Source organism: Vipera berus, assembly GCF_964194415.1.
Source record: "Vipera berus genome assembly, chromosome: 1".
Taxonomy (NCBI): domain Eukaryota; kingdom Metazoa; phylum Chordata; class Lepidosauria; order Squamata; family Viperidae; genus Vipera; species Vipera berus.
In genome coordinates this window covers 338,293,264-338,317,775 of record NC_138202.1, presented here as the reverse complement: position 1 = coordinate 338,317,775, position 24,512 = coordinate 338,293,264, and the positions used below count along the sequence as shown (strand labels likewise).

The following is a 24,512-nucleotide window of genomic DNA, read 5'->3' as shown; positions in this document are numbered from 1 at the left end:
AACAAACCAATCCAGTGGGGGAAGAAGAATTCTCTTAACAATTGTATGATTCACTTAATAACTATAGTGACTGGTTTAACAAAATAGCGCGTCACTTAACAACTGCTTTGCTTAGCAACAGAAATTCTGATCCCAATTGTTATCATAAGTCAAGGACTACTGTAGATCAGGCATCTCAAACTGCCGGCCCGCGGGCCAGATGCGTCACTCCAAAACCGGCAATGGGAAAGTCACGATACATCGCGTGACGTCACAAGTTTGACATGTAGATTCTTAAAATCACTTGGCTTTTTTCCTGAGAATGGTAGCCTACCCTTACTCTTGTTAGCAAAACATATTCTCCTCATTGTGGAGAGCAGGAAAGATGAGAATATTTTGAGGATGTCCTTCCTATTAAGAAGTAGAACCCACCTCGGGGAATCTATTAAGGAATGATCAAGGCTGAGACATAAACATCCACAATTAAACTTATATTCAATGGTGTTTGGTGATTTAAGAAGGAAAACAGCTTGATTTCATTAATGTAAGACTACTGCCATCCTGGAGGACGACAATTTGGCCAGCATTACATAATCAAAGCAAGACAATGGAGTTGCCAGGCACTGTTTATCAACAAAAACTTCAAATAAGGAAAGTCTTCTAGAATAGTGTTTCTCAGCCTCAGCAACTTTTAAGATGTGTGGACTTCATGCTGCTGACTAGGCTAGGGAATTCTAGTTTGTGAAGTCCACACATCTTAAAGTAGCTGAGCTGAGAAACACCAGTCTAAATGATTAACCACTTAGAGATCTTGCCATTTTAAATGAAATGGCACACAATTCTTGCAAGCAAAAGTTCTTGGTAAGGCTGATCGCAAACTTAGTCCCTTCACCTTCCCCATTACACGCATAGAAGCAAACTACTGCTCTATGGAGTAAGGTTTTCTGCTTCAAAAAGCAGCAACCTAGTTCGGTGGCCCAACAGGCCAAAAATGTCAGTCCTCTTCCAAGAGAGGAGGCTGTATACAGACCCACAAGAGGAATGTTTCATCCTGCCTGTCCTACCATCTGCTGTCTGAGGTACTTTCCCTGCTGTAACGTGAGAGCAGATCTAAGCAGAGAAGCGAGCTGGTCTCTGGGCCTCGACGATGGGTAAGGAAGGTTAAAATGAGGAGCTCTGCTGCCCTCTAGCGGCTTCTCAGGTTTGAAAGAATATTTTTACAAAGATAAAATGTTTAGGATTTTTTTCATCACTTTGTTGATCAAAGTGGAGGGCTCCCGGGAGGGGAAGGGGGCTCCAAGTATTCTGTCTTTGAAGGAAGAAGAAATCCTGGCTGGCCGCCCAGTTTCTGTCAGTGGTCGCAGCAGCAAAAGGGATGTGCGACAGGCAGGCTGATGTTTTCAGTTTCGTTTCCGCCGATCCAGATTGCAGAAATGAAAGTGAAAGATGGAGGGAGTGCGAGCGGAGAAATGGAAGAGGAGAGACGCATCTGCAAGAACTGGTAAGAAAAGCCTCCGGGCTAATCTCAACTTCTCACATAGGCGAGGCAAGTGTGCTTTTTTTTTTTTTTTTTTTGCAGTGGTAGCTTCTGTCTGTTCCAGAAATCTGCTTGGTGGCAGGCTGGAGAGAGGAGAACGCGTTTTGAAGTTGGGCAGGAGTGGTGTGGGAAGCCCAGCCGCTAAACTCTAGCCCAGATAGGTGGACTTAAACTTTCAGAATTCCCTAGCCAGGCATCTACAGATAGTCCTTGACACAACCACAATTGAGCCCAAAATTTATGTTGCTGAGTGAAACATTTGTTATGTGAGTTTTGCCCCATTTCTTGGTGTAGTTCAGGGGTCTTCAAACTTGGCCCTTTTATGACTCATGGACTTCAACTCCCAGAATTCCTCAGCCAGTATGCCTGGCTGAGAAATTCTGGGAGTTGAAGTCCATGAGTCATAAAAGGCCCGGGTTTGAAGACCCATGGTGTAGTTGGTAAGTGAATCATCACAATTCTTAAGTTACAAACATGGTTATTAAGTGACTCTGGCTTCCCCCTTGACCTTGCTTGTGAAAAGGTTGCAAAAACTAATCGCATGACTCTGGGACACTGCAACCATCATAAATATGGACCAGTTGCCAAGCATCTGAATTTTGATCGTACAACCAAAGAGATGCTGCAATGGTCATAAATGTGAAAAACAGTCATAAGTCACTTTTTTCAGTGCCACTGTAACTTTGAATGGTCACTAAATGAACTGTTGTAAGTCGAAGACTACCTGTATCACACAGTAAAATATAAGTTCCTGTATTTTTCATATACTTTCCATTTTCAAATTTATTCTTTTTCTTTTGCTGGTGATCTACAATGCAAAATATCCTTTTCTGTTCGGTTTATCAAGAATTAGCAAGTCCCAATCTTTTTTATGTAACGTATTCCCAATGTTCCATTGGTTTGCAAGGAATAAAAAGGAGAATCAGTCTGTTTATCAAAACTGAAGTTTCAGACACATTGATGATCTTGCCCATGGCTGTTTTTTTCTTTCATTCCTAGCAAGAGGGATGTGGCTGCGGTGAACTTCTCTCTCCACGAAGCTCACTGCATGCGGTTTCTTGCTGTCTGTCCCAAGTGTGAGGAACTGGTTGCTTCGAAGGACATGAGTGAGCATCTTGCCAAGGCCCACCAAAAGGTAGGGAGGATCTTTTGCCTTGCAAGCCTTTGATAGGAGGCAGTCTGTGGGCTGCTGAATCTAAGGAGTAACAGGAACACGGTATGATGAGAGTTTTTGTTTATGTTACATGCCAGTTGCCAAAAATCTGCCTGTATTTTCATCATTTGGTCGTATTGTAAGTGTGAGGACTCGTAAGTGTTTTTTTTCAGTGCTGTTGTAACTTTGAATGGTTGCCACACAAAGGATTATAAGTCAAGTACCTGTACGTGAAATAGCTTAGTTTTGCATTGTTTGGGGGGAATGCTGTGCCACCATTTCCCCAGTGATAGAAAGAGTTCTTTCTATACAACTTCTGAGTTTCAGATCCTGTAAGACAGACATGTCAAACACAAGGCCTGAGGGCCGGATGCGGCCCGCGAAGTGGTTTCATGTGGCCTGTGAAGCCATCCTGGAAACAGTGAGGGAACGGCCCCCACTGCCTTGGCCCTGGCCCAGAGACCCTCCTTCTGCCAGAGACCCTCAGATCTGTCCCACTCCTGCCCAGGCCCCCATAGGCACCTTTGATGCAACCGATGTAGAGCTGGCCATGCCCACCCAGTAGGCCATACGCACTCTAGCCACACCCACCCAGTAGGCCACGCCCACCCAGGCCACACCCACCCGGCCCCCTGAGGGCAACCGCAATGCTGATGCGGCCCTCAATGAAATTGAGTTTGACATCCCTGCTGTAAGAGGAGGGCTGGTTTGATAGATTTACCTTCTAACCTCCACCTCCACACATGTCTCCCTGCAACAGTTGTCAGTTTTGCCCTTGACTTCCCACTGAAGAAACATTGACACTGGTTAACTATTGGAATACTTTATTTTGTGGGTGGGGTGGAGTAAATGGACTATCTTTGCTGCAGGTTTTGCAGAATTTGAGGTGGGAGAGAGATATTTACTCCTTGTTCTGAGCACCAGATCTGCAGAAATGAAAACGATGCTGGATATTCTTCTGAAAGCTTACAGTGTGAAAATAGTGACAGTGTTGAAATGGCCATGATTTTCTACAGATACATATTTGCAATGACTTATTCTGTGTCAATGAGGTTGATGTAGAAAACAAATAGGTAATTGATTGGAGCACCCTCATCTAGCCCTATCGTTCCTAAATCTCATCTAGAAGGAAAGCTCTTCACCTTTCATTTATAAAGCTAATTTGTCTAAAATTAACCTTCATATACCTTGCCTTTCCATGATCATTTCCAAAACATGCATGCACATCCATCGATGAGCTATAACATTGCAGGCAGCCACTAAAAAGAGTTTACCAAACAAGATATGCTCTCTGACAAAACCCCAACATCTTTGGAACAAATCAGTGCTGTGTCTTGCCTTCCTGACTTCCAGTGGGTGGTTGTGTCCTTGGGCAAAGCAACTTATTGCCTGTTTTCCATCCTCCCTTTCCATCTTCCAGGTCAGATGCATGCTCTGTCACCAGAAGGTGCAACAGTATCTGCTGGAGCTCCATGAGGTAAGGCGGGTGTCATGGTTCCAATAGATGAGACCAACTAAAACAAAAGTCCGAGGCTTGAGTTTTCCTCTATGTTTATTGGTTACAAAACATTAGCATGGTCAAAAGTGAATCCAAGACTAAAGTTCCCTCCCAAAAGTTACATTATTACAAAGTTAACCTTCCCACCCCAGTACTATGCAATCAACTACGTTTCCCAATAGAATAGTTTGGCAGGCTTTCTAAATAAGACCCAGTTCCCCAGTCTAATTGGCAGAAATGATCTTGGTTCTCACGGGACAGAGAATTGTTTAGACTAGCATAAAACTCCATACCCCTCCCCCCATTCTTGTGGAAACCGAAAACGAGCAAGATGGCTTCAGCCAGGTTCATTGCACAGTTGACCATGGACATCTGTCTCCATCTTTGGACAAAGCTTGTGGCACAGGTACAGGTCCCTGTTTTCATTCTCAGCTGTGCTGGGATAAGAGCGTCTTCCTTGAGTTCACTTAGGATATGTGGACTGACGTGAGCTGAAAATGAGCACCATAGTCACTGCAAAGGAAATGAAATGCCGTAAAGGTCTTACGACCTGGCACCTAGGTAATTTCAGGACCACCTTCTCCAATAAGAATCAACCTTCTCAGGTGAATTTGCTTGCAGTTGCTTATTTGGGGGAGGTGGAAAGGACTGAGACCAGAAATGCTGCTTCTGAGTGGTAGCACTCTTCTTTGAAACACTTTCACTCTGGAACAAGAGCGACCCTATTTGGAGTAGCCTCCTGGAAGTCAGTCCGGGAGGTTTTAGGGTGAAGTGAAATCTCATTCATAGTAACTGTGATTCTTGTCTTGTGCTCTGGAAGCTTTAACTGATGTATTCGTGTTAATATTGTAAATGCCAAGAGATGGGCGGTCCATAAATTTAACAAAAAATGAGGTAAATAGGTAAGAGAATATTTCTGTTGCCTCTGATGGGTATCCATTTTGTACATTACGGAGCAGTATGCCAGGCTTGTTACTTGGTGTGACAGCATTTGCCTAGTAGGGTTTAGTGTTAATCATAGAAAGCAATATAGCAGCTGAGAGAGTTTGTGTAGGCTAGCATTTTGTGGGAATTCTATCTCTTTGGTCAGTATGTGTTTCATGCATTGGGTGAACCCAGAAAATGGACAAGAACCAGTTTGGTGTAGTGGTTAAGGCACTGGGATAGAAAGTGGGAGGCCATGAGTTCTTGTCCCACCTTAGGCATGAAAACCAATCGGGTGACTTTGGGTCAATCACTGTCAGTCCAAGCTACCTCACAGGGTTGTTGTTGTGGGGAAAATAGGAGGAGAAAGGAATATTATTATGCATGCTCATTGCCTTGAGTTATTTTAAAAATAATAGAGGTGGGGTAAAAATACATGACTTTTTGTAGACTCAGGTTTATGCAATGTACAAGACTTCATATAAGGCAAGATGTCATCCACACCTCCTGTGCTCCATAGCTAATTCTGTCCAAAGTTCCTTCTGCAAGCTCTGAGGCTTTAAACACACCTGCAAAAACTGAACTTTGTGTCCTTTGTTCTTCCCACCCCTGCAGGCTGAAGAATGCCAGGAGCGCTTAGTTCAATGCCACTTCTGCGAGCTGGAACTGCCCTTCCGTATACTGCAATCTCACCTGGATGCTTGTGGCAGCCGCACTACCATGTGTTGGGATTGTGGCAAATACGTCATGCACAAAGCCCAAGAAGAGCACAAGCTCACCTGTCAAACAGGCAACATGCTAAGGAGCCCTGGTGAGTTTCACACCTGTAGGTCTCTTGCTACCTTTGCCTAGTCTCCCTCCCCATCAATGTCATGTGTGTGTGTGTGTGTGTGTGTGTGTGTGTGTGTGTGTGTGTGTGTGTGTGTTTAGAGATAGGTAGATAGATCTAATGACTTCAAACACAGTTTTTATTTATAATTGTAATCCATCCTGTAAGAAAAGGCAATCCAAAAAGAGTCTTTGTTTTTCAGCCACAATCTTCAGGACTTTAAATTCCAAGGACACCATAATGTTTAAACTATAAACCAGACATGTCAAACACAAGGACCGGGGGCCGGATCCGGCCCGCGAAGTGGTTTCATGTGGCCCGTGAAGCCATCCTGGAAACAGTGAGGGAACGGCCCCCACTGCCTTGGCCCTGGCCCAGAGACCCTCCTTCTGCCAGAGACCCTCAGATCTGTCCCACTCCTGCCCAGGCCCCCATAGGCACCCTTGATGCGAACGATGTAGAGCTGGCCATGCTCACCTAGTAAGCCATACGCACTCTAGCCACGCCCACCCAGTAGGCCACGCCCAGCCAGGCCATACCCACCGGCCCCCTGAGGGCAACCGCAATGCTGATGCGGCCCTCAATGAAATTGAGTTTTGACACCCCTGCTATAAACAATGGGCTTATAGCCAGGTTTTACTCCAATCAGAGCAAGCTGCATGTACTTCTCAGTTTTGCCACTAGATGTCATTAGATGTCCATTCCCACCATACCTTGAAAAAAGTTTAAGAGGTTAAAAAACCGATGATTTCCAAACAAAAAATAATCAAAAAAAGATTTATAAAACCAAAAGTTTTCCGAAGTTATCCTTCTTTTATGCCTCAAGTCAGTTTTAATTTCCCCAAAGCTTAAACCACTGCTTAAAGTTCAGGAGGGAGGGGTAAGGAAACCCCCCCTTCCTGGAGCTAAGGGCTTTGCTGTTGAATGCTGTTTCCCAGAACCGCTATTTCCATTTATAGAGAGATAAGGAAAGTAGTCTCACCCAGATCGGCTGTTTTGCCTTCCGCTTTAAAAATTTGTTGTCTCTGACAATCATCTGCTTCTGGAAGACCACATGGGTGGGGTCAGTCTTCCTGCCGGTCCCAAGGGCTCCTTTGAATCAAGCAGGCCAATCGCCTCTATGGGGCAACTTTCGGTCCTATTGGACTCCCCAGCTGGTAGAAATCAGGCTTGGGGAAGGGAGATTCATTCCCCAGCGCCCATCTTGCAGCGACGTCACCGGAAACTCTCCCCATCGATGCCCTTTTGAAATGCTACCTGGGAATTGATGGAGATGGCCCAATCTTTTTTCATCTAGGACACAGGTGTCAAATTCACCACGTCATGTAATGTGATGCGACGTATCGCAACTCTTTTTGCATTGCTGCCAATGGGGTGAGGGCGGCTTTGGTATGATGAAACCGGCCCACAGGCCAGCAGTTTAACACCCCTGATCTAGAAGCTGGGTCTGTTTTTCCCCTGGCCTATGATTAGTGAAATGAAAGATCAAAATGACCTTCACTTCCCCATCTCTCTCTTTCTCTCTTGTGCTTTCCTCTCTTCAAAATGTAGTTTAGATAGAAGTCAGGCTTTCCTATCTTCATACATTTCTGAATCTAGCTTTTACCTCAGATGTAATAAGCATCTGTTAGCATTTGCTGACAGCTGCACTGAGCCTATAATCTGCATCCAAGAGGGTCACATAATGAACAGTCTTTTTTTAAAGAGGGACACACAACATTGTTCCTCAGAATTCATTCAGCAATTCTCCTTATGTTTGAGAGCACATCCTCTAACATGGGTTCCTGCTGAATTCAAGCCACCAAGAGAAACCCATGTTTTCCATTTACCATAGATCCTGGCTTACTCTTGACAGTTCACAGGTTGAACTGCCTCCACTAGCAAACGAATACTATAATCAATCAAATCAGTTTGTTCTCTGTTCTTAGCCTAGACCAGGGGTCTTCAAACTTGGCCCTTTTATGACTTGTGGACTTCAACTCCCAGAATTCCTCAGCCAGGCACTGGCTGAGAAATTCTGGGAGTTGAAGTCCACAAGTCATAAAAGGGCCAAGTTTGAAGACCCCTGGCCTAGACATTTAAACAACTGGAAAGAGGCAGACTAAAAATTAAGATCCCCAGGAATGGCACATTCCTGACCGGAAGCTAGAATAAGGGTTAGGGAAATTGTAAGTATTCAGGGAAGGCTGAAATGAGGTAGAATAATTTGTAGTTCAGAATGTCTCAGGGTTGTCTGTAGCAAAGCAGGGCAATCCTTACCCATCAATTGCACAACTCCTTTCTTTCAATTACTATGTTGCGACACTCTTGCAGAGCATGGCTTGCATACTGGATAACTTTGCATGCTCCATGAAAGCTCATCTTGTTCCTTGCTTAAGAGTGAGTAACAGGCTCAGCAGTTTGCTTTCTACTAGTAATTACCTACCACCAACTGAGCTCTTAACACCATTTTTAAATTTTGCCTTCCTTTACCTAGAGTTATTTTTAAAAAATCAGGGAATCGAGTTGTGTTAACTGTTTTGACTGGCTATAGTGCAGGTGTCCTATTAATCATTGTCTTAGCCTGTTGTGTGATGTTAGTGCATTGATATAATTGTTTTGGTTGCTTAAATGTTGTATGAATACAACATTGGGTCTTGTTGAGGTTTTGTGTTTTCTCTGTGTCTAGATGAAAATAATGGCTGATCAGGGATTTAACTTGCTTTATGAATATACTGTTGATTTTGCTAAAACTGGGGTTGTGCGACCCATTTCTAAACCTCACTTATTTTCCAATTTATCCAAGGAAACTTAAGAGAGGGATAAAATGAATGAATGAATGAATGAATGAAGTCATTCATTCATTCATTCATTCATTCATTCATTCCCCTTGTTAAATCTGTGTCTGGATGATTTTGGCCAATGAGAGGCTGTTGGAAGAGGCACAGACCAGTCTAAAATCTTTTTGCAGTTTGTTATGTATTGGGCTCAATTGTAAAACCACATGGTAAGCTGGAGCTAGCTAACGGCTCTCCAGCAACTCAGACTTCCCGGCTCCAGTGCTGCTATTGGCTACCCCTAGACAGCAATGGTTTGCTTTAAACCTATTGGCTGCCGCCTAGGGGCCAGGCTATAAATTGCTGCAGGCTGCAGCCCAGTTCTCAGTTCAGATGCTGCAAGCAAATAAACATGACCATTGCTGAACTCACTTGCCTCATCTCCATTCCTGCACAACGAACTCACTATACAACACTGGTGACGAAGGTGGGATCCTGCTTCTCTGAAAGAGCTGAAGTTCACTAGGGGAGAGGCAGCGCACGCCTGGTGGGAAAAGGCATTCCCCCCCCTTCAGTCGGCTAGCCAGACACACTAGTGACCACATGCTCAGTGGATCAGTCCCTGGGCATCGGAGAAGCAGGATCAGAAGATGCAGGAACCAGCTGAGAAGATCTGAAGAATGCCTAAGATCGGAAGGCTGCAAGAGTTCTATATCAAGCGTCCGGAGGGATGGCCATCCTACTTGTCCCAGGTGGAAAACTACCTCTGGGCAAATCAGGTCACAGAAGATGGGCTGAAGGCCGCCACACTGCTCTGTGTGTGCAGCCCAGCCACATTTGACCTGGCCGAAAATCTGTTCACCCCAACACCGCTGGAGTCAGTCTCCTACGCTGAGCTTAAGAAGAAGCTAGGAGAACATTTCCAGCCGAAGATATCGGTGATTGCTTGGCGTTACAAATTCGAACAGCAAATGCAGCAGCCCGGTGAGACTGCATCAGAATACATCGCAGCCTTGAGGCAGGCCACACGCCTGTGTAAATTTGCGGACGTTGAAGAGCGACTGTGAGACCGGCTCGTCTGTGGCCTATGAAACCGAATGCTGCAGCAAAGACTGCTAGACCGAATTTAACCTTCACTGAAGACCAGGACGAAGTCATGGCAGACGAAGCCGCCGGGGGTGCAGTCCAAACAGTCCAGCCTGCCAAAACAACGAAACACAAAGAAACAGTCCACCACGAGGACGCCAAACACTCAGAGGAATCATCAGAGGAAGAAGATGCCGAAGTCAACAAGCTACACAAGCAGCCCGATGCACAGCACCGCAGCAGCAAGCAACAAGAGACTCCTTACAAGGCAGTTCTCTTACCTAGATGTAAAGGTTGTGGCGGCAGCTACCAATGCGCTGTTTGCAGATTCCGGTCAGCCACGTGCAGGGCCTGTGGCAAAACTGGCCACATTGCAGCAGTTTGCAGAGCTTGCCAGAGGGTTTGGCCACCAAAACACCAGTCGGAAGATCCAACCAGGAGAGGTACTGGGGCCCAGGGACCATTTAGTGTGGGGTTTTGTAAAAGCCGCAGAAGTGTATGCCGCACCAGGGCCCGACGCCCCCTTAAGCCAAAATTTAAACTTCAGGTGGAGCTACAAGGTGTCCCCTGTAAAATGGAGTTGGACACAGGCTCAGCTGTCTCCATTATTTCCCTGGACACATTTAATTTCGTGTGCAGTCGCAGTAGAAAATGGGCCAAGCTAAGGCCCTCTGACATAATTTTAACTGATTTTCAAAATGCTAAAGTCAAAGTTAAAGGGGAAGCCACCTTGGCTGTAAAATTTAAAGGGTTTTATGGGCACCTGGATGTCATAGTAGTAGGGGGCCAGAGAACGAGTCTAATAGGACTCAATTGGTTTGATGCTTTAGGCATTCAAGTAACCGGTATCAACTGGACACAAGCTGCAAATCTAACGTCAGTTTGCGAGGACTTTACAGACATATTTGATTCAGTCCTAGGAACATACACAGGCCCGCCTATTTCATTCAAGCTAGATCCCAGCGTGGTCCCCATTAGGATTAAGCCTCGAAGGGTCCTCTTTGCCCTCAAAAATAAAATTGACACAGAAATAGACAAGCTTGTAGAACAGGATGTTTTACAACCAGTTGATGGTGGGGAGTGGGAAACTCCTATAGTCACACCACTCAAGGCCAACGGAGAAATTAGAATATGTGCAGACTATAAATGTACTGTTAACAAAGCCCTTAAGCAACATGCATACCCTGTCCCAGTGGTGAACCACATTTTAGCTTCTTTGCAAGGGGGCACTATTTTCGCAAAGTTAGATTTGGCACAGGCCTATCAGCAATTGCCGGTCGATGAGGCCACAGCCGCAGCTCAGGCGATCATGACTCACAGGGGGGCTTTCAAAGTGAAGCATTTACCATTCGGGGTTAGTGTTGCTCCAGGCATTTTCCAGGGAATCATGGAACGCACACTTAAAGGCATTCAGGGTGTTTGCCCTTATTTTGATGATGTACTAATTGCTGGAGAATCTACAGAGGTATTAGCCGGCAGGCTCAGAGCTGTCCTACAAAGGCTGCATGAAGCAGGCCTCAAATTTAAAAAGAGTAAATGTAGTATTGAGGTTTCTTCAACTGAATTTCTGGGATTTCGAATTGATGCTAACGGCATTCACCCTGCTGAGTCCAAAGTGAAGGCCGTTCAATTGGCTCCTAGTCCTAAATCCAAAGGAGAGCTACAAGCATTCTTGGGCCTCCTCAATTTCTACCATGCATTTCTGCCTAACAAGGCCGCATTGGCAGAGCCTCTTCACAGGCTCTTAGATAAAAAAAGCTCCATGGAAATGGACCAGCATTCACGAGAAAAGTTTCCAGGACCTAAAGTCACTATTGTCAGTTAAATCTACTGTAACTCATTTTAGGGAGTCTAAACCAGTCTGTTTAGCATGTGATGCATCTCCTTATGGGGTGGGGGCAGTCTTGAGTCATTTAGAAAAGAATGGAACACAAGTCCCTATTGCATTTTATTCAAGGACACTGTCCTCTGCTGAGTGTAACTATGCTCAAATTGACAAAGAGGCCTTAGCCATTGTAACAGGAATTAAAAAATTCCATGACTATTTATATGGCAGGGACTTCACAGTCTTCACAGACCACAAACACTGCTGGGACTCTTCACAACAGACAAACAAACTCCCCACATACTTTTCCCAAGAATGCTGAGATGGTCTATTTTTCTGTCTGCATACACATTTAAGCTGGTTCACAAACCCGGCAAAGAAATGGGCCATGCTGATGGCCTGAGCAGACTCCCACTGCCACTAACGGAACCAGAACCAGACCCTGCGGCCAGAATTCTGTCCATTCAGGACCTGCCTGAATTTCCTCTCCACACTGGGGACATAGCTGCAGAAACAGCTACTGATAAAACACGTAGTAGAGTGCTTTCATGGGTACACACGGGGTGGTTAGATAAAAGCCCAGGCTCTGAGTTCCAGAGTTACTTTGTTAGAAGACACAAGCTATCAGCTCACAAGGGGTGCATCCTATGGGGGAACAGAGTCATAATTTCCTCATCACTGAGAGATAAGAGTTTTACAGTCACTACATGAAGGCCATCCAGGCACTGTCAGAATGAAAGCTTTAGCAAGAAGCTACCTTTGGTGGCCAGGCCTAGACAAGGACATTGAGGCACAGGTACATGGATGTTATACATGCCAGCAATCAAGGCCTGAAATGCCACACGCTCCAGTTCACAGGTGGGAGGAGACGCACACTCCCTGGTCTAGAATTCACATAGACTACGCTGGGCCTTTTCAGGGGCAGCTCTTCCTCATAGTAGTAGACAGCCACTCCAAATGGCTTGAAGTAATCCCAGTTGCAAACATGACTACTGCTAAGACCATCCAGGTGCTGAGAAAACTCTTTGCCACACATGGGTTGCCAGATGTCTTAGTTTCAGACAATGGGACCCAATTCACTGCTGCTGAATTTCAGGCCTTCCTAAGAGCAAATCTCATCAGATGCGCAACGTCTGCCCCTTTTCACCTGTCCTCTAATGGTCAAGCTGAACGTATGGTAAGGACCATGAAGGAGTCACTTAAACGCATAGTAACAGGGGACTGGCATCACAGACTGGCAGATTTTTTACTTTGCCAGCATTCTACGCCCTGCACTGCTACAGGCAAAAGTCCTGTAGAACTTAGTTGGGTGAGGCGACTGATCCCTAAACTGGACAGGTTGCATCCAGATAGAGTGGCAGCAGAAGCCTCTCGACCAAAACCCCCAAGGGGGCTGCAAGTGGGCGATTGGGTATGGGCCAGAAACTATGGACATGGGAATCTGTGGGTTCCTGGTAAAATTACCAAATCTTCTGGTCCCCTCTCTTATGAAGTGGGGCTGGAGGGAGGGAGAGTCATCAGATCAACTCAGAAAATGGTTTCCAGAACGGCCACTAAGCGAGGACTGCATCATAAGTCCCTCCCAAAGTCCCCAAACTTGCAGCCAAGCCAGCCCACACATGGACTATCAAGATTCTTCCTTCATAAGCAATGAGGAATTGGGCGTAGAGGAGGGGAGTCCAGAAGTGCAACATGGATCCCCTGACAGAGCAAGCCAACCAGATTTTAACAACCACTGTGCCAAATCTGCTGAACAATCTGACTCTGGGGTGGGCCAACCTGGAGAGGCCAGCCAGAGAGCATCTAATTCCTTTAACTCAAGTGCATTAAGGGACACTGGTCTGCCTGGCCCAATGGGTAAGCTGGTAGACCAGAAAGTGACTGGAACCCTGAGGCATTCCACAAGGGCACGTAAGCCTCCTACTTCTAGCAGATTATCTTGTAAAATAAAGGAACTATAATGTTGTCTGTACTGTTGACTTGTTGCTGTACTGCAACAATAATGGAACTATGATGTTGTTAACTGTCTAGTGTGCTGTTAATGGAAGCCTATTCATTTTGGTGTTAAATCGTGTAACTTGTATTGTTTTGGTAATTGTTGCTATGATGTTGTCTGTTCTAAGAGGGGAGGGGTGTTATGTATTAGGCTCAATTGTAACACCATGTGGTAAGCTGGAGCTAGCTAACGGCTCTCCAGCAACTCAGACTCCCTGGTTCCAGTGCTGCTATTGGCTGCCCCTAGGTGGCAATGGCTTGCTTTAAACCTATTGGCTGCCGCCTAGGGGCCAGGCTGTAAATTGCTGCAGGCTGCAGCCCAGTTCTCAGTTCAGATCCTGCAAGCAAATAAACACGACCATTGCTGAACTCACTTGCCTCGTCTCCATTCTTGCACAACAAACTCACTACACAACACAGTTCTTTAGTCAGAATGTTGGTACTGATTATTGTCTTCTACCTCTTACTTTTAGGTTCCAAAACAAATTTATGCCAGCAGTGTAACAAATGGTTTCCGGCAGATGAATATCTACTCCACCTGGTAAGAATTTCAGCCATCTAAAATTGGCCTTCTTATAGCAGTGGAAGAACAAAAGAGGCAACAATTTAAATAAACTTAAATGTAAATTTTTAGTCAAGCTGACTGTAAAAGAACTATAAAAATATCTAGAGAAAAAAGTTTGGGGCAGAGGAGGAAAAAAAACTTCCCTCCATCTTTTATCCCTACAATTGGAATATTAAAGCTTGAACCCAGGATGCCTGAATGCGGACCACTGAGCTTTGGCCTTTGTTGTGGGTGAGGGCCAATTCTGGAAATATGGGGCTGGACATGAAGGGAAATCCTTCTCACTCAACTTAGTGAAAAGGAGGGAGACGTTTTACCAGAAAACAAAACATCTTAGTCTCTGTATAATTGGAGCAATTATTTCCTGGGTTATCTCACCCACTTTTATGATGGCTACTTAACCTACATTACTTAACCTACATTAACCAAGCCTTCTTTGGAACCTCTCTTTAATCCCACCCACAGAACAAATGCAGTTCACCACCTCAGCTCCTGGGGGTTCTCGCCACCCATTCTGCCACAAGATCAAGGTCTCCTCCATCTCCATGGATACCTCCACCTCCATCTCCTTCTTCCCCTACTTGGAAAATGAAGGCTGAGAAGGATATGCACCCCATGAGGACAGAGAGAGAACTGCCTTCTCTTGAGAAAGCATCTCTGAGGTCTCCAAAAAGTAAAAAGACATCTAGCTGCCAGGACTTCGCCTCCATCCCGACCTCCAGTGGGCCACAGGCCCTCAATGACACGTATGACCTGCTGGTGACATGTTCCCAGTGCAACATCTTCCTTCCGAGCCCAGGCCTACAGAAGCATGAGGTGAGGAAGATGAACCCTCTGGGATTGTGGCAATAAGGGAGCCATTTGGAGGACGGGGTATTATCTGATGCTGCTGCAGGGGAGAAGTCTTTCTCTTGGGGAAGCTATGTGTATCTCTCTGGAACTGCTGCTAAATAGCTGAAATCCAGCTGCACCATAGTCACTGCAAAGGAAATGAAATGCCGTAAAGGTCTTATGACCTGGCACCTAGGTAATTTCAGGACCACCTTCTCCAATAAGAATCAACCTTCTCAGGTGAATTTGCTTGCAGTTGCTTATTTGGGGGAGGTGGATAGGACCGAGGCTAGAAATGCTGCTTCTGAGTGGTAGCACTCTTCTTTGAAACAGTTTCACTCTGGAACAAGAGCGACCCTATTTGGAGTAGCCTCCTGGAAGTCAGTCCGGGAGGTTTTAGGGTGAAGTGAAATCTCATTTCATAGTAACTGTGATTCTTGTCTTGTGCTCTGGAAGCTTTAACTGATGTATTCGTGTTAATGTTGTAAATGCCAAGAGATGGGTGGTCCATAAATTTAACAAAAAATGAGGTAAATAGGTAAGAGAATATTTCTGTTGCCTCTGATGGGTATCCATTTTGTACATTACGGAGCAGTATGCCAGGCTTGTTACTTGGTGAGACAGCATTTGCACATGTCTAGTAGAGTTTAGTGTTAATCATAGAAACCAATATAGCAGCTGAGAGAGTTTGTGTAGGCTAGCATTTTGTGGGAATTCTGTCTCTTTGGTCAGTATGTGTTTCATGCATTGGGTGAACCCAGAAAATGGACAAGAACCAGTTTGGTGTAGTGGTTAAGGCACTGGGATAGAAAGTGGGAGGCCATGAGTTCTTGTCCCACCTTAGGCATGAAAACCAATCGGGTGACTTTGGGTCAATCACTGTCAGTCCAAGCTACCTCACAGGGTTGTTGTTGTGGGGAAAATAGGAGGAGAAAGGAATATTATTATGCATGCTCATTGCCTTGAGTTATTTTAAAAATAATAGAGGTGGGGTAAAAATACATGACTTTTTGTAGACTCAGGTTTATGCAATGTACAAGACTTCATATAAGGCAAGATGTCATCCACACCTCCTGTGCTCCATAGCTAATTCTGTCCAAAGTTCCTTCTGCAAGCTCTGAGGCTTTAAACACAACTGCAAAAGCTGAACTTTGTGTCCTTTGTTCTTCCCACCCCTGCAGGCTGAAGAATGCCAGGAGCGCTTAGTTCAATGCCACTTCTGCGAGCTGGAACTGCCCTTCCGTATACTGCAATCTCACCTGGATGCTTGTGGCAGCCGCACTACCATGTGTTGGGATTGTGGCAAATACGTCATGCACAATGCCCAAGAAGAGCACAAGCTCACCTGTCAAACAGGCAACATGCTGAGGAGCCCTGGTGAGTTTCACACCTGTAGGTCTCTTGCTACCTTTGTCTAGTCTCCCTCCCCATCAAGGATAATGTCTGGGTTCATGTGTTTAACAAACAATAATAGATATAGTTAATTATCATAAACAATATGTTACTTAATCACTCAATAGCCTTCTTCTTGCTAATATATATATTCAACCACATTCCTTTCTCTCTCACTCATTTTTCTAGCCATTGATAGAAATTATCCCTTGTTCTACACTGAGTCTTATTTTTCTTTAATCTTTAAAGTCAATCTATCCATTTCTGCACACTCTAGAATTTTCTTAATTAGTGCTTCTTCAGCTGGTAAGTTTTCATTTTTCAAATGTTGGGCAAATACAATTCTTGCTTCAGTTAATACATGTAGTATTAAATATCTGCAATCTTTCTCATAATTTGCTCCTATTATTCCTAACAAAAATAATTCTGGTTTAAAGTCTATTTGTTTATTAGTCATTTTCTCCAACCATAAATGTATTTTAACGCAAAATCCTTTGGCTTTAGGGCATGTCCACCACATATGATAATAAGTACCCGGTCTTTGTTTGCATTTCCAACAGTTGTATGAAGTATTTTTAAACATTTTTGCTAATCTCACTGGTGTCATATGCCATCAGTAAAACATTTTATATAAGTTTTCTTTATATGCCCCTGCTTTAGTTAATTTAATATTTCTTTCCCATAACTTTTGCCAATCTTCTAATTCTATATTATATCCAAAATTCTTTGCCCATGTTATCATTGTTTCTTTTACTTGTTCTTCCTCCATCTTTAAATTTAACAGAAATCAATAAAGTTTCTTAATCAACTTTTCATCTGTTTTTAGCAGTATCTGATCAAATTCTGTCTATTCTTTATAAAATCCTGTTGTTTTGACATCTTTTTCATATCTCGTTTGAATTTGCAGATATGGCCACCATGCTAGATCAATACCATGTTCTTGTAAATCTTGTCTCTTTTAATTTTCCTTCATTGTCCAAAATACCTTTATAAGTCACAACTTTGTCGTAGTTAATTAAATTTGGGTAAGCAAAAGCTTCCACTGTTGAAAGCCATAAAGGTATCTTTATATGGTTTTTTTCTTTTATTTTTTCCCATTATGAAAGAAGTGCATTCCTTATAAAATGATTTTGAAAGTATCTATGTATTTTATTCTTTCCATACCACAGAAAGGCATGCCAACCGATTTGTAGGTTATGCCCCTCTAGGTACAATAGTCTTTTTATCTCTAAGCATTATCCATTCTTTAAGCCATGTTAGAATATTTGCTTGGTAGAATAACCTCCAGTCCGGCAGTCCAAATCCTCCATTTTCTTTTGCTTCTTGTAGCATTTTCACTTTAATTCTAGCTTTTCAATATTATTGTATTCAGTTCATCAAAAAAGGCTTTCCCCAACCTTACAGGAATCGTTTGAAATAAAAAGAGTATTTTTGGTAAGATATTCATTTTCACTGTTGCTATTCTCCCCAACATTGAAAATTGAAAGTTTTTCCACTTTTCCAAATCCAATTTTATTTGTTTTAGCAGTCTTATATAGTTATGTTTTTTTACTGTTACACACTTTGCTGTTAGATAAATTCCCAAGTATTTAACTTTTTTAACTATTTGAAGATTTGTTTTTTTGTTAGTTGATTTTTTTGTCTTTCTGTTAGATTCTTTGTTAGCACTTTAGTCTTTTCTCTGTTTATTGTCAACCCTGCCACTTCTCCAAATTTTTCTATTTTCTCCAGAAGTTTAGTGCTTGCTTCCAGTGGATCTTCCAATATAAAAACTAACTCATCCGCAAATGCTTGTAATTTATATTTTTCATCCTTTATCTCCAGTCCTTAATTTCTATATCTTGTCTAATATTTCTATTCAATACTTCCAATGTTAGTATAAATCAGGGGTCTTCAAACTTGGCCCTTTTACGACTTGTGGACTTCAACTCCCAGAATTCCTCAGCCCGGCACACTGGCTGAGGAATTCTGGGAGTTGAAGTCCACAAGTTGTAAAAGGGCCAAGTTTGAAGACCCCTGGTATAAATAGTAATCGAGATAGTGGACATCCCTGTCTTGTGCCCTTTTTAATATTGAAGTTTTCTGTAAGATCTCCATTTACAATGATTTTGGCTGTTAGTTTACAATAAATTGTTTTGATTACATTTATAAAGTTTTTTCCAAAGTCCATTTCTGCAACTTGCTGAAACATAAATTGCCAGTTTACATTGTCAAACGCTTTCTGCTCATCAAGGAATATTAAAGCCATCTGTTTCCCTGAATGAATTTCATAATACTCTAACACATCAAGAATCATTTTTAAATTATTTTTATCTGTCTTTTAGGTAGGAAGCCATTTTGATCTGAGTGTATGAATTCGATCAAAAATTTATTTAGCCTTTCTGCCATTATTGAGGCAAAGATTTTGTAATCTACATTTAATAGTGATATTGGTCTATAATTTTTATTTGCGTTAAATAAGAGTCTTCTTTAGGTATTAAAGTAATATTGGCTTCAGTCCATGTATTTGGTATTTTAGCCTCCAGGAGAATTTCATTACACAGTTCTTTCAGGATCAGACTTAATACATCTTGTAGTGATTTATAAAACTCTGCAGGTAATCCATCTGGGCCAGGCCAGGAGTCTTTTCCTTTTTTTGCCTTTTTATAGCCTGTATAATCTCCATCACTGATATTTTTCCATTTAATTCCAGCTCCTTCTTCTTCTTCCCCTACTTTGAAAATGAAGGCCGAGAAGGATGTCCGCCCCAAGAGGAGGGACAGAGAAGTGCCTTCTCTCAAGAAAGCATCTCTGAGGTCTTCAAAAAGCAAAAAGGCATCTAGCTGCCAGGACTTTGCTTCCATCCTGACCTCCACTGGGCCACAGGCCCTCAATGACACGTATGACCAGCTGGTGGCATGTTCCCAGTGCAACATCCTCCTTCCAAGCCCAGTCCTACAGAAGCATGAGGTGAGGAAGATGAACCCTCTGGGAATGTGGCAATAAGGGAGCCATTTGGAGGACGGGGTATTATCTGAAGCTGCTGCAGGGGAGAATTCACAGTGGGGCCTCCTTCTCTTGGGGAAGCTATGTGTACCTCCCTGGCACTGCTGCTAAATAGCTGAAATCCTAGCCACAGCAGGCTAGTAATCTCAGTATTTAGAAAATGGTGGGAGAAGGGAAATGTTAATTAAAAAAAAGATTATTCAAGTTTAGTGGCCTTTCAAAATTGAATTTCTCTACATTACCTTTTAAAAGGACACTTAAAAAAAGAGGCTGCCATAGCAAAACTGTCCTCAGATCACGCATAAAATTCCAATTTCATTCCTATTTCAGAAAAAGTGCCAAAGGGCAGCTGCCCTACAAGCAATTCGACAGAGCTCACGATTTTTGGAAAAAGAAGGTAGTATTATAACTTCCGGTTTGCTCTTTCCCTCCCTAGTAATTATTTAAACCACTTCATGCTTTTTTTAAAAAAAAAGACGTTGAAAATACCTCCACCTGTTCAAAAAGGCTGCACAGTTTCACTCAAGTACTTGCCATATTTCTGCACTGCTAGAGATTCAGAATTGGAAAGCAGCATCTGCTTCTCTGCCCTGCCACCACTGGAACTACAACAGGGGTTAAAGGGTCATTGTAAGGAGTGGTTTCCCTTTTTAATTTCATTTCCCAAAGCAGCGTCTAGTAACAATTCTAAGGAGAGATTCTTGGTAACTTCCATGGTGGCACAGTGGTTAGAATGCAGTATTGCAGGCTAACTCTGCTCACTGCCAGGAGTTCGATCTTGACTGGCTCAAGGTTGACTCAACTTTCCATCCTTCCAAGATTGGTAAAAACGAGGACCCAGATTGTTGGGGGCAATATGGTGATATTTGTAAACCGCTCAGAGTGCGCTAAAAGCACTATGAAGCAGTATATAAATTTAAGTGCTATTGCTATTTATGAATAGGTCCATAGAGTTGCTTTCCTTAAAGCAGCACACAAGTGGTTGCCAGATTTATTTATTTGGGGGGGGGGGGTGAACATTTCACATTCCAGCACACAAGTAGTCCTTGACTTACAACCTGTTGCTTAGCGACCATTCGAAGTTTTGAGGAACCCCCAAAAGATAATTAGAACCCAGTTCCGAAATTCCAGTGGCCATCCCCCCCCCCATGATCATATGACCATATTTCGGGTGCTTGGCAACCAGTCCACATATACAGCTATTTGCAAAGCGCAATTTACAACATGTATGCATTTTCTTCCAGTTTCCAGTAAAAATGTGCCATAGTGAACAATGGCTTTGCTTAATGACCACCCCATTTGCTTAAACAATTGCCCCATTCGCTTAATAAGCACTGCAAAAAAAGTAGTGAAATTATGTTGCTCACAGTTATGGCTGACATGACTTATGACGATAATTGGCAGGCTCAATTATGGTCATAAGTCTGTACATTGCTAGTATTTCTTGGTGGGTTTCCCATTTAAGAACTAATCCAGTTTGGCCTTCTTCAGTCCAATCCTAATCAAAACCTTTATTACAGCCTTTAAGCCAAGAAAAGTCATAGTTAGCAAGGTTTTAGGGGCTGCTTAGCTTTTTTAAAAAAAAAAAAACAAACAAACTCAAAGAACCAAAGTTTAAAAAAACCATCCTGGTATCACTCAGGAAAAACCAAGCAAGCAACTCCTTTGTTTCTCCAGAAACTAGGAATTCGAAAAGCGGGAGTTGCCGTACTGTCTTCTGTCCCCAGGCTCTCTTCTTTCTGTGCTTCTTCAGGCCTCATTCTCCTATGGAGCCAGCTTTGTCTTCTTCCAAATAAAGCAGCCACTTTGAAGACTGAGGAGTGGAACATCTGTTTTATTCAGCAGTTTTTGGAGGCGTAGGGGCCACCCTAGGGTTGCCCTCCGTTTGAAAATGCCCTGTGGTGGTGACCGGATGGAATTTATACTTAACTAAACTCCTCATACAAAATACTTCCACTTTTTATGGGAGGACAGGAGGGTAGCTTGAGCTAATGAAACTAAATCGAGAAGCAACCTAGAATTAAGGAGAAATTTCCCAACAGTGAGAACAATTAACCAGCTACAGGGCTCTGCAACCTTGACAACTTTTTAAGACTTGTGGACTTCAGCTCCCAGAATTCCTCAGCCAGTCCTGTGAAGTCCACAAGTCTTAAAAGTTGTCAAGGTTGCAGAGCCCTGAACCAGCAGAACAACTTGCCTTCAGAAATTATGAGTGCTCCATCACTGGAGGGTTTTAAGAAAGGTCTGGAATGGTATAGGGTTTCCTGCTTGAGCAGGGGGTTGGACTAGAAGACCTCCAAGGTCCCTTCCGATTCTGTTATATTCTCTTAAGCGGACAAATGGGGCAGGCTGCAATAGTACCACCAACCCCCAAGCGCTGGTCCTAAATAAACATATAAAGCGCAGAGTTTAAGACCTTTAACCTGCGTGCATGTAAAATATGAATTTGTGCGTTGGGTGTGGGGGGGTTTATCCTAAGAACCAAGGAGGAGAGGATCCCCTTCCCCTGAGATTTCCCCCACCTCACCCCAAAGCGACTGTTCCCTGCTGCCCTCTGCCATGTTCTAAAGTATATTCTCTCTCCCTGTGTTGTGTTGCAGGAGAATCCATGCAAAGTTCACCAGAAGGAAGTAGCTGGCAATGACATTTCCCAGCAGCTGAACTGGCCCTTTTCGTTCCAGCAGGAAAGTGCCCTGCAACACCCCGATCTGCCCTTTTTAAGAATAAAAGAGCTACGCAGTTGACAACCAAGACTTGAGCATAAGCACCATTTGTGAGTTTACAACAAAGAGTCTTTGGAATGCAAAAGGGCCAGTGAGGTTTGGGGCAGCTGAATGGCGCCTGCAAAAGATGCTGGACCAGAAGCAGCGCAAGGATTCTTGCATTTCTCTTCTCAGGGAAGAAAGAAAAGCCTGTTGGTCTTTGAGGAGAAACTTGGTTATCCTGGGAAGAAAATGTGGGTTTGCTGGAATCCAGAACTTAAAAAGTATATACAGGTAGTCCTCAACTTACAACCATTCCTCAGTTACAACAGTACTGAAAAAAGTGTCTTACAACCAGTCCTCACGCTTACTACTGTCCCAGCATCCCAACAGTCACGTGATCAAAATTTGGGCACTTGGCAACTGGCATGTATTTACAACAGTGGCAGCATCCCAGGGTCATGTAGTCTCCGTGGGCGACTTTCCCCAGCCAGCTTCCCACAAAGTTAATGGGGTAAGCTAAATTTGCTTAACCACTGCATGATTCATTTAACAACTGCAGTGATTCACTTAATAACTGTGGGGGGGAAAGGTCACAAAATCAAGTGTGTCTCACTTAACAACCGCCTTGCAACAAATTCTGGTCCCAATTGTGTCATAAGTCGAGGACTATCTGTATAAGCTATGGGAGTCATTGCCTAAAGCACGGGTCGGCAACCCGCGGCTCCGGAGCGGCATGCGGCTCTTTAAGCTGTCTCATGCAGCTCCCAGGCCTCCTCTGCCATTCTGCAAAAAAGTCCCATTGAGAGAATGGGGCGGCAGAGGTTTGGAGAGCTGATGCCTTTCGGGCTCTCCAAACCTCCTCCACCCCGTTTCCAAGGCTGCCAGCTTCGTCCATGTTTGAGGAAGCCAGCAGATCTCCAAACAGCCGGTGGCGGTTTGGAGAGTTGCGCGCACAGCTCTCCAAACCTCCTCCCCGTTTGCAGGGCTGCTGGCTTCCTCAAATATGGACGAAGCCGGCAGATCTCCAAATGGGCGGAGGAGCTCCAAACCTCCAGCGCCCCGTTTGGAGAGCTGCTCCCTTCCGTGTTTCTTTCAAATGCGGACGAAGGAAGTACCTCTCCAAACGGGGCGCCGGAGGTTTGGAGACCTGCGCAGGTCTCCAAACCTCCAGCGCCCCGTTTGAAGAGCTGCTGCCTTCTTCCGCGTTTCTTTCACATGCGGACAAAGGCAGCAACTCTCCAAATGGGGCGCCGGAGCTCCAAACCTCCGGCGCCCTGTTTGGAGAGCTGCTGCCTTCTTCCGCGTTTCTTTCACATGCGGACAAAGGCAGCAACTCTCCAAATGGGGCACCGGAGGTTTGGAGAGCTGTGCAGGTCTCCAAATTTCCGGCGCCCCGTTTGGAGAGCTGCTGCCTTTGTCCACATTTGAAAGAAACGCGGAAGAAGGCAGCAGCTCTCCAAATGGGGCGCCGGAGGTTTGGAGACCTGCGCAGCTCTCCAAACCGCTACCGTCCCGTTTGCAGAGCTTCCGCCTTCATCCATGTTTGAGGGTGGCAGCAGATCTCCAAACAAGTGGCGGCGGTTTGGAGAGCTGCATGTGCAGCTCTCCAAACCTCAACCATCCTGTTTGCAGAGTTTCCGCCTTCGTCAAACATGATCTCCAAACTGGCAGCAGTGGTTTGGAGGCCCTGGGGGGAGGGGCAGGGCGCTCTGACGGCTCTGGCTGCACCCGGGCTGAAAACAGCGCCGCAACCCAGCGCCCGTCGCCAGGCAGACTCGCCGCCGCTGCCGCGCAGGTGCCTCCCAAGGCTGCAAGCTTCGCATGGGAAGCCCAGCGTCTGGGGAAGCGGCAGCGAAAGGGCCGCCTCCCTTTCCCCCCACCCGGCTTCAGTTGGGAGTTTTGTGCTCTCGAAGGTGGCGAGGACTTTTCGGGCTAGCTAGCAGAAGAGAAGCCGGGCCCTTCCTCCTCGGGAGCCATGAGCAGGTGTGGGAAGTGGTGCAAGCACGGCTTCGTGAAATTTGCCCGCACCCTCTTCAAACTCATCACGGGCAGGCTTAGCAAAGGTAAAGGCGAGTAGTAAAGGTGACGTGGGAATGGCAGGCGGCAGAGGGAGGGAGGGAGGGAAAGGAGCAAGAAGACCAGCCGACGCCATTCGCCAATCGTTGGGTTTAGGGAGCGGAGCGTAAGGGTTCCCGGTTCCCTTTGGAGAGGGCATTTGCTGCACTTGTGGCGTTTTGCAGGCCGAGAAAGGTTTGCTAACTGTTTGTTGGGTCACTTCTGGGCGATCACGGGGGCCCTGGACGATGTGGAGTTTTGCAGCAAAGCCTGGTAGGAAAAGGCTTCATCGGGACACACTTTCCTGCTTAGGCGGCTTCCGAAGCTACGAATCGCCCTTTCCAGTTTGCAGCAGTAGTGGCAGCAGCTGGAAGGCGGCGTGAAAACCGGTCCGCGA

The 24,512-nt window shown here is 44.7% G+C and overlaps 1 protein-coding gene across 1 annotated transcript; it reads left to right on the top strand.

The window, feature by feature from the left end:
• Window positions 1–1,412: 1,412 nt before the first annotated feature.
• XAF1 (XIAP associated factor 1) lies at window positions 1,413–22,151 on the top strand (the record flags this gene model as incomplete). The annotated part of the gene is made up of 10 exons (XM_081315420.1): window positions 1,413–1,480; window positions 2,516–2,651; window positions 4,090–4,146; window positions 5,707–5,902; window positions 14,056–14,123; window positions 14,613–14,963; window positions 16,160–16,355; window positions 19,063–19,319; window positions 19,686–19,752; window positions 21,956–22,151. 10 exons carry the CDS (start codon window positions 1,413–1,415, stop codon window positions 21,997–21,999), a joined length of 1,440 nt encoding a protein of 479 aa, XP_081171546.1. The 3' UTR covers window positions 22,000–22,151.
• Between the last annotated feature and the right edge of the window lie 2,361 nt (window positions 22,152–24,512).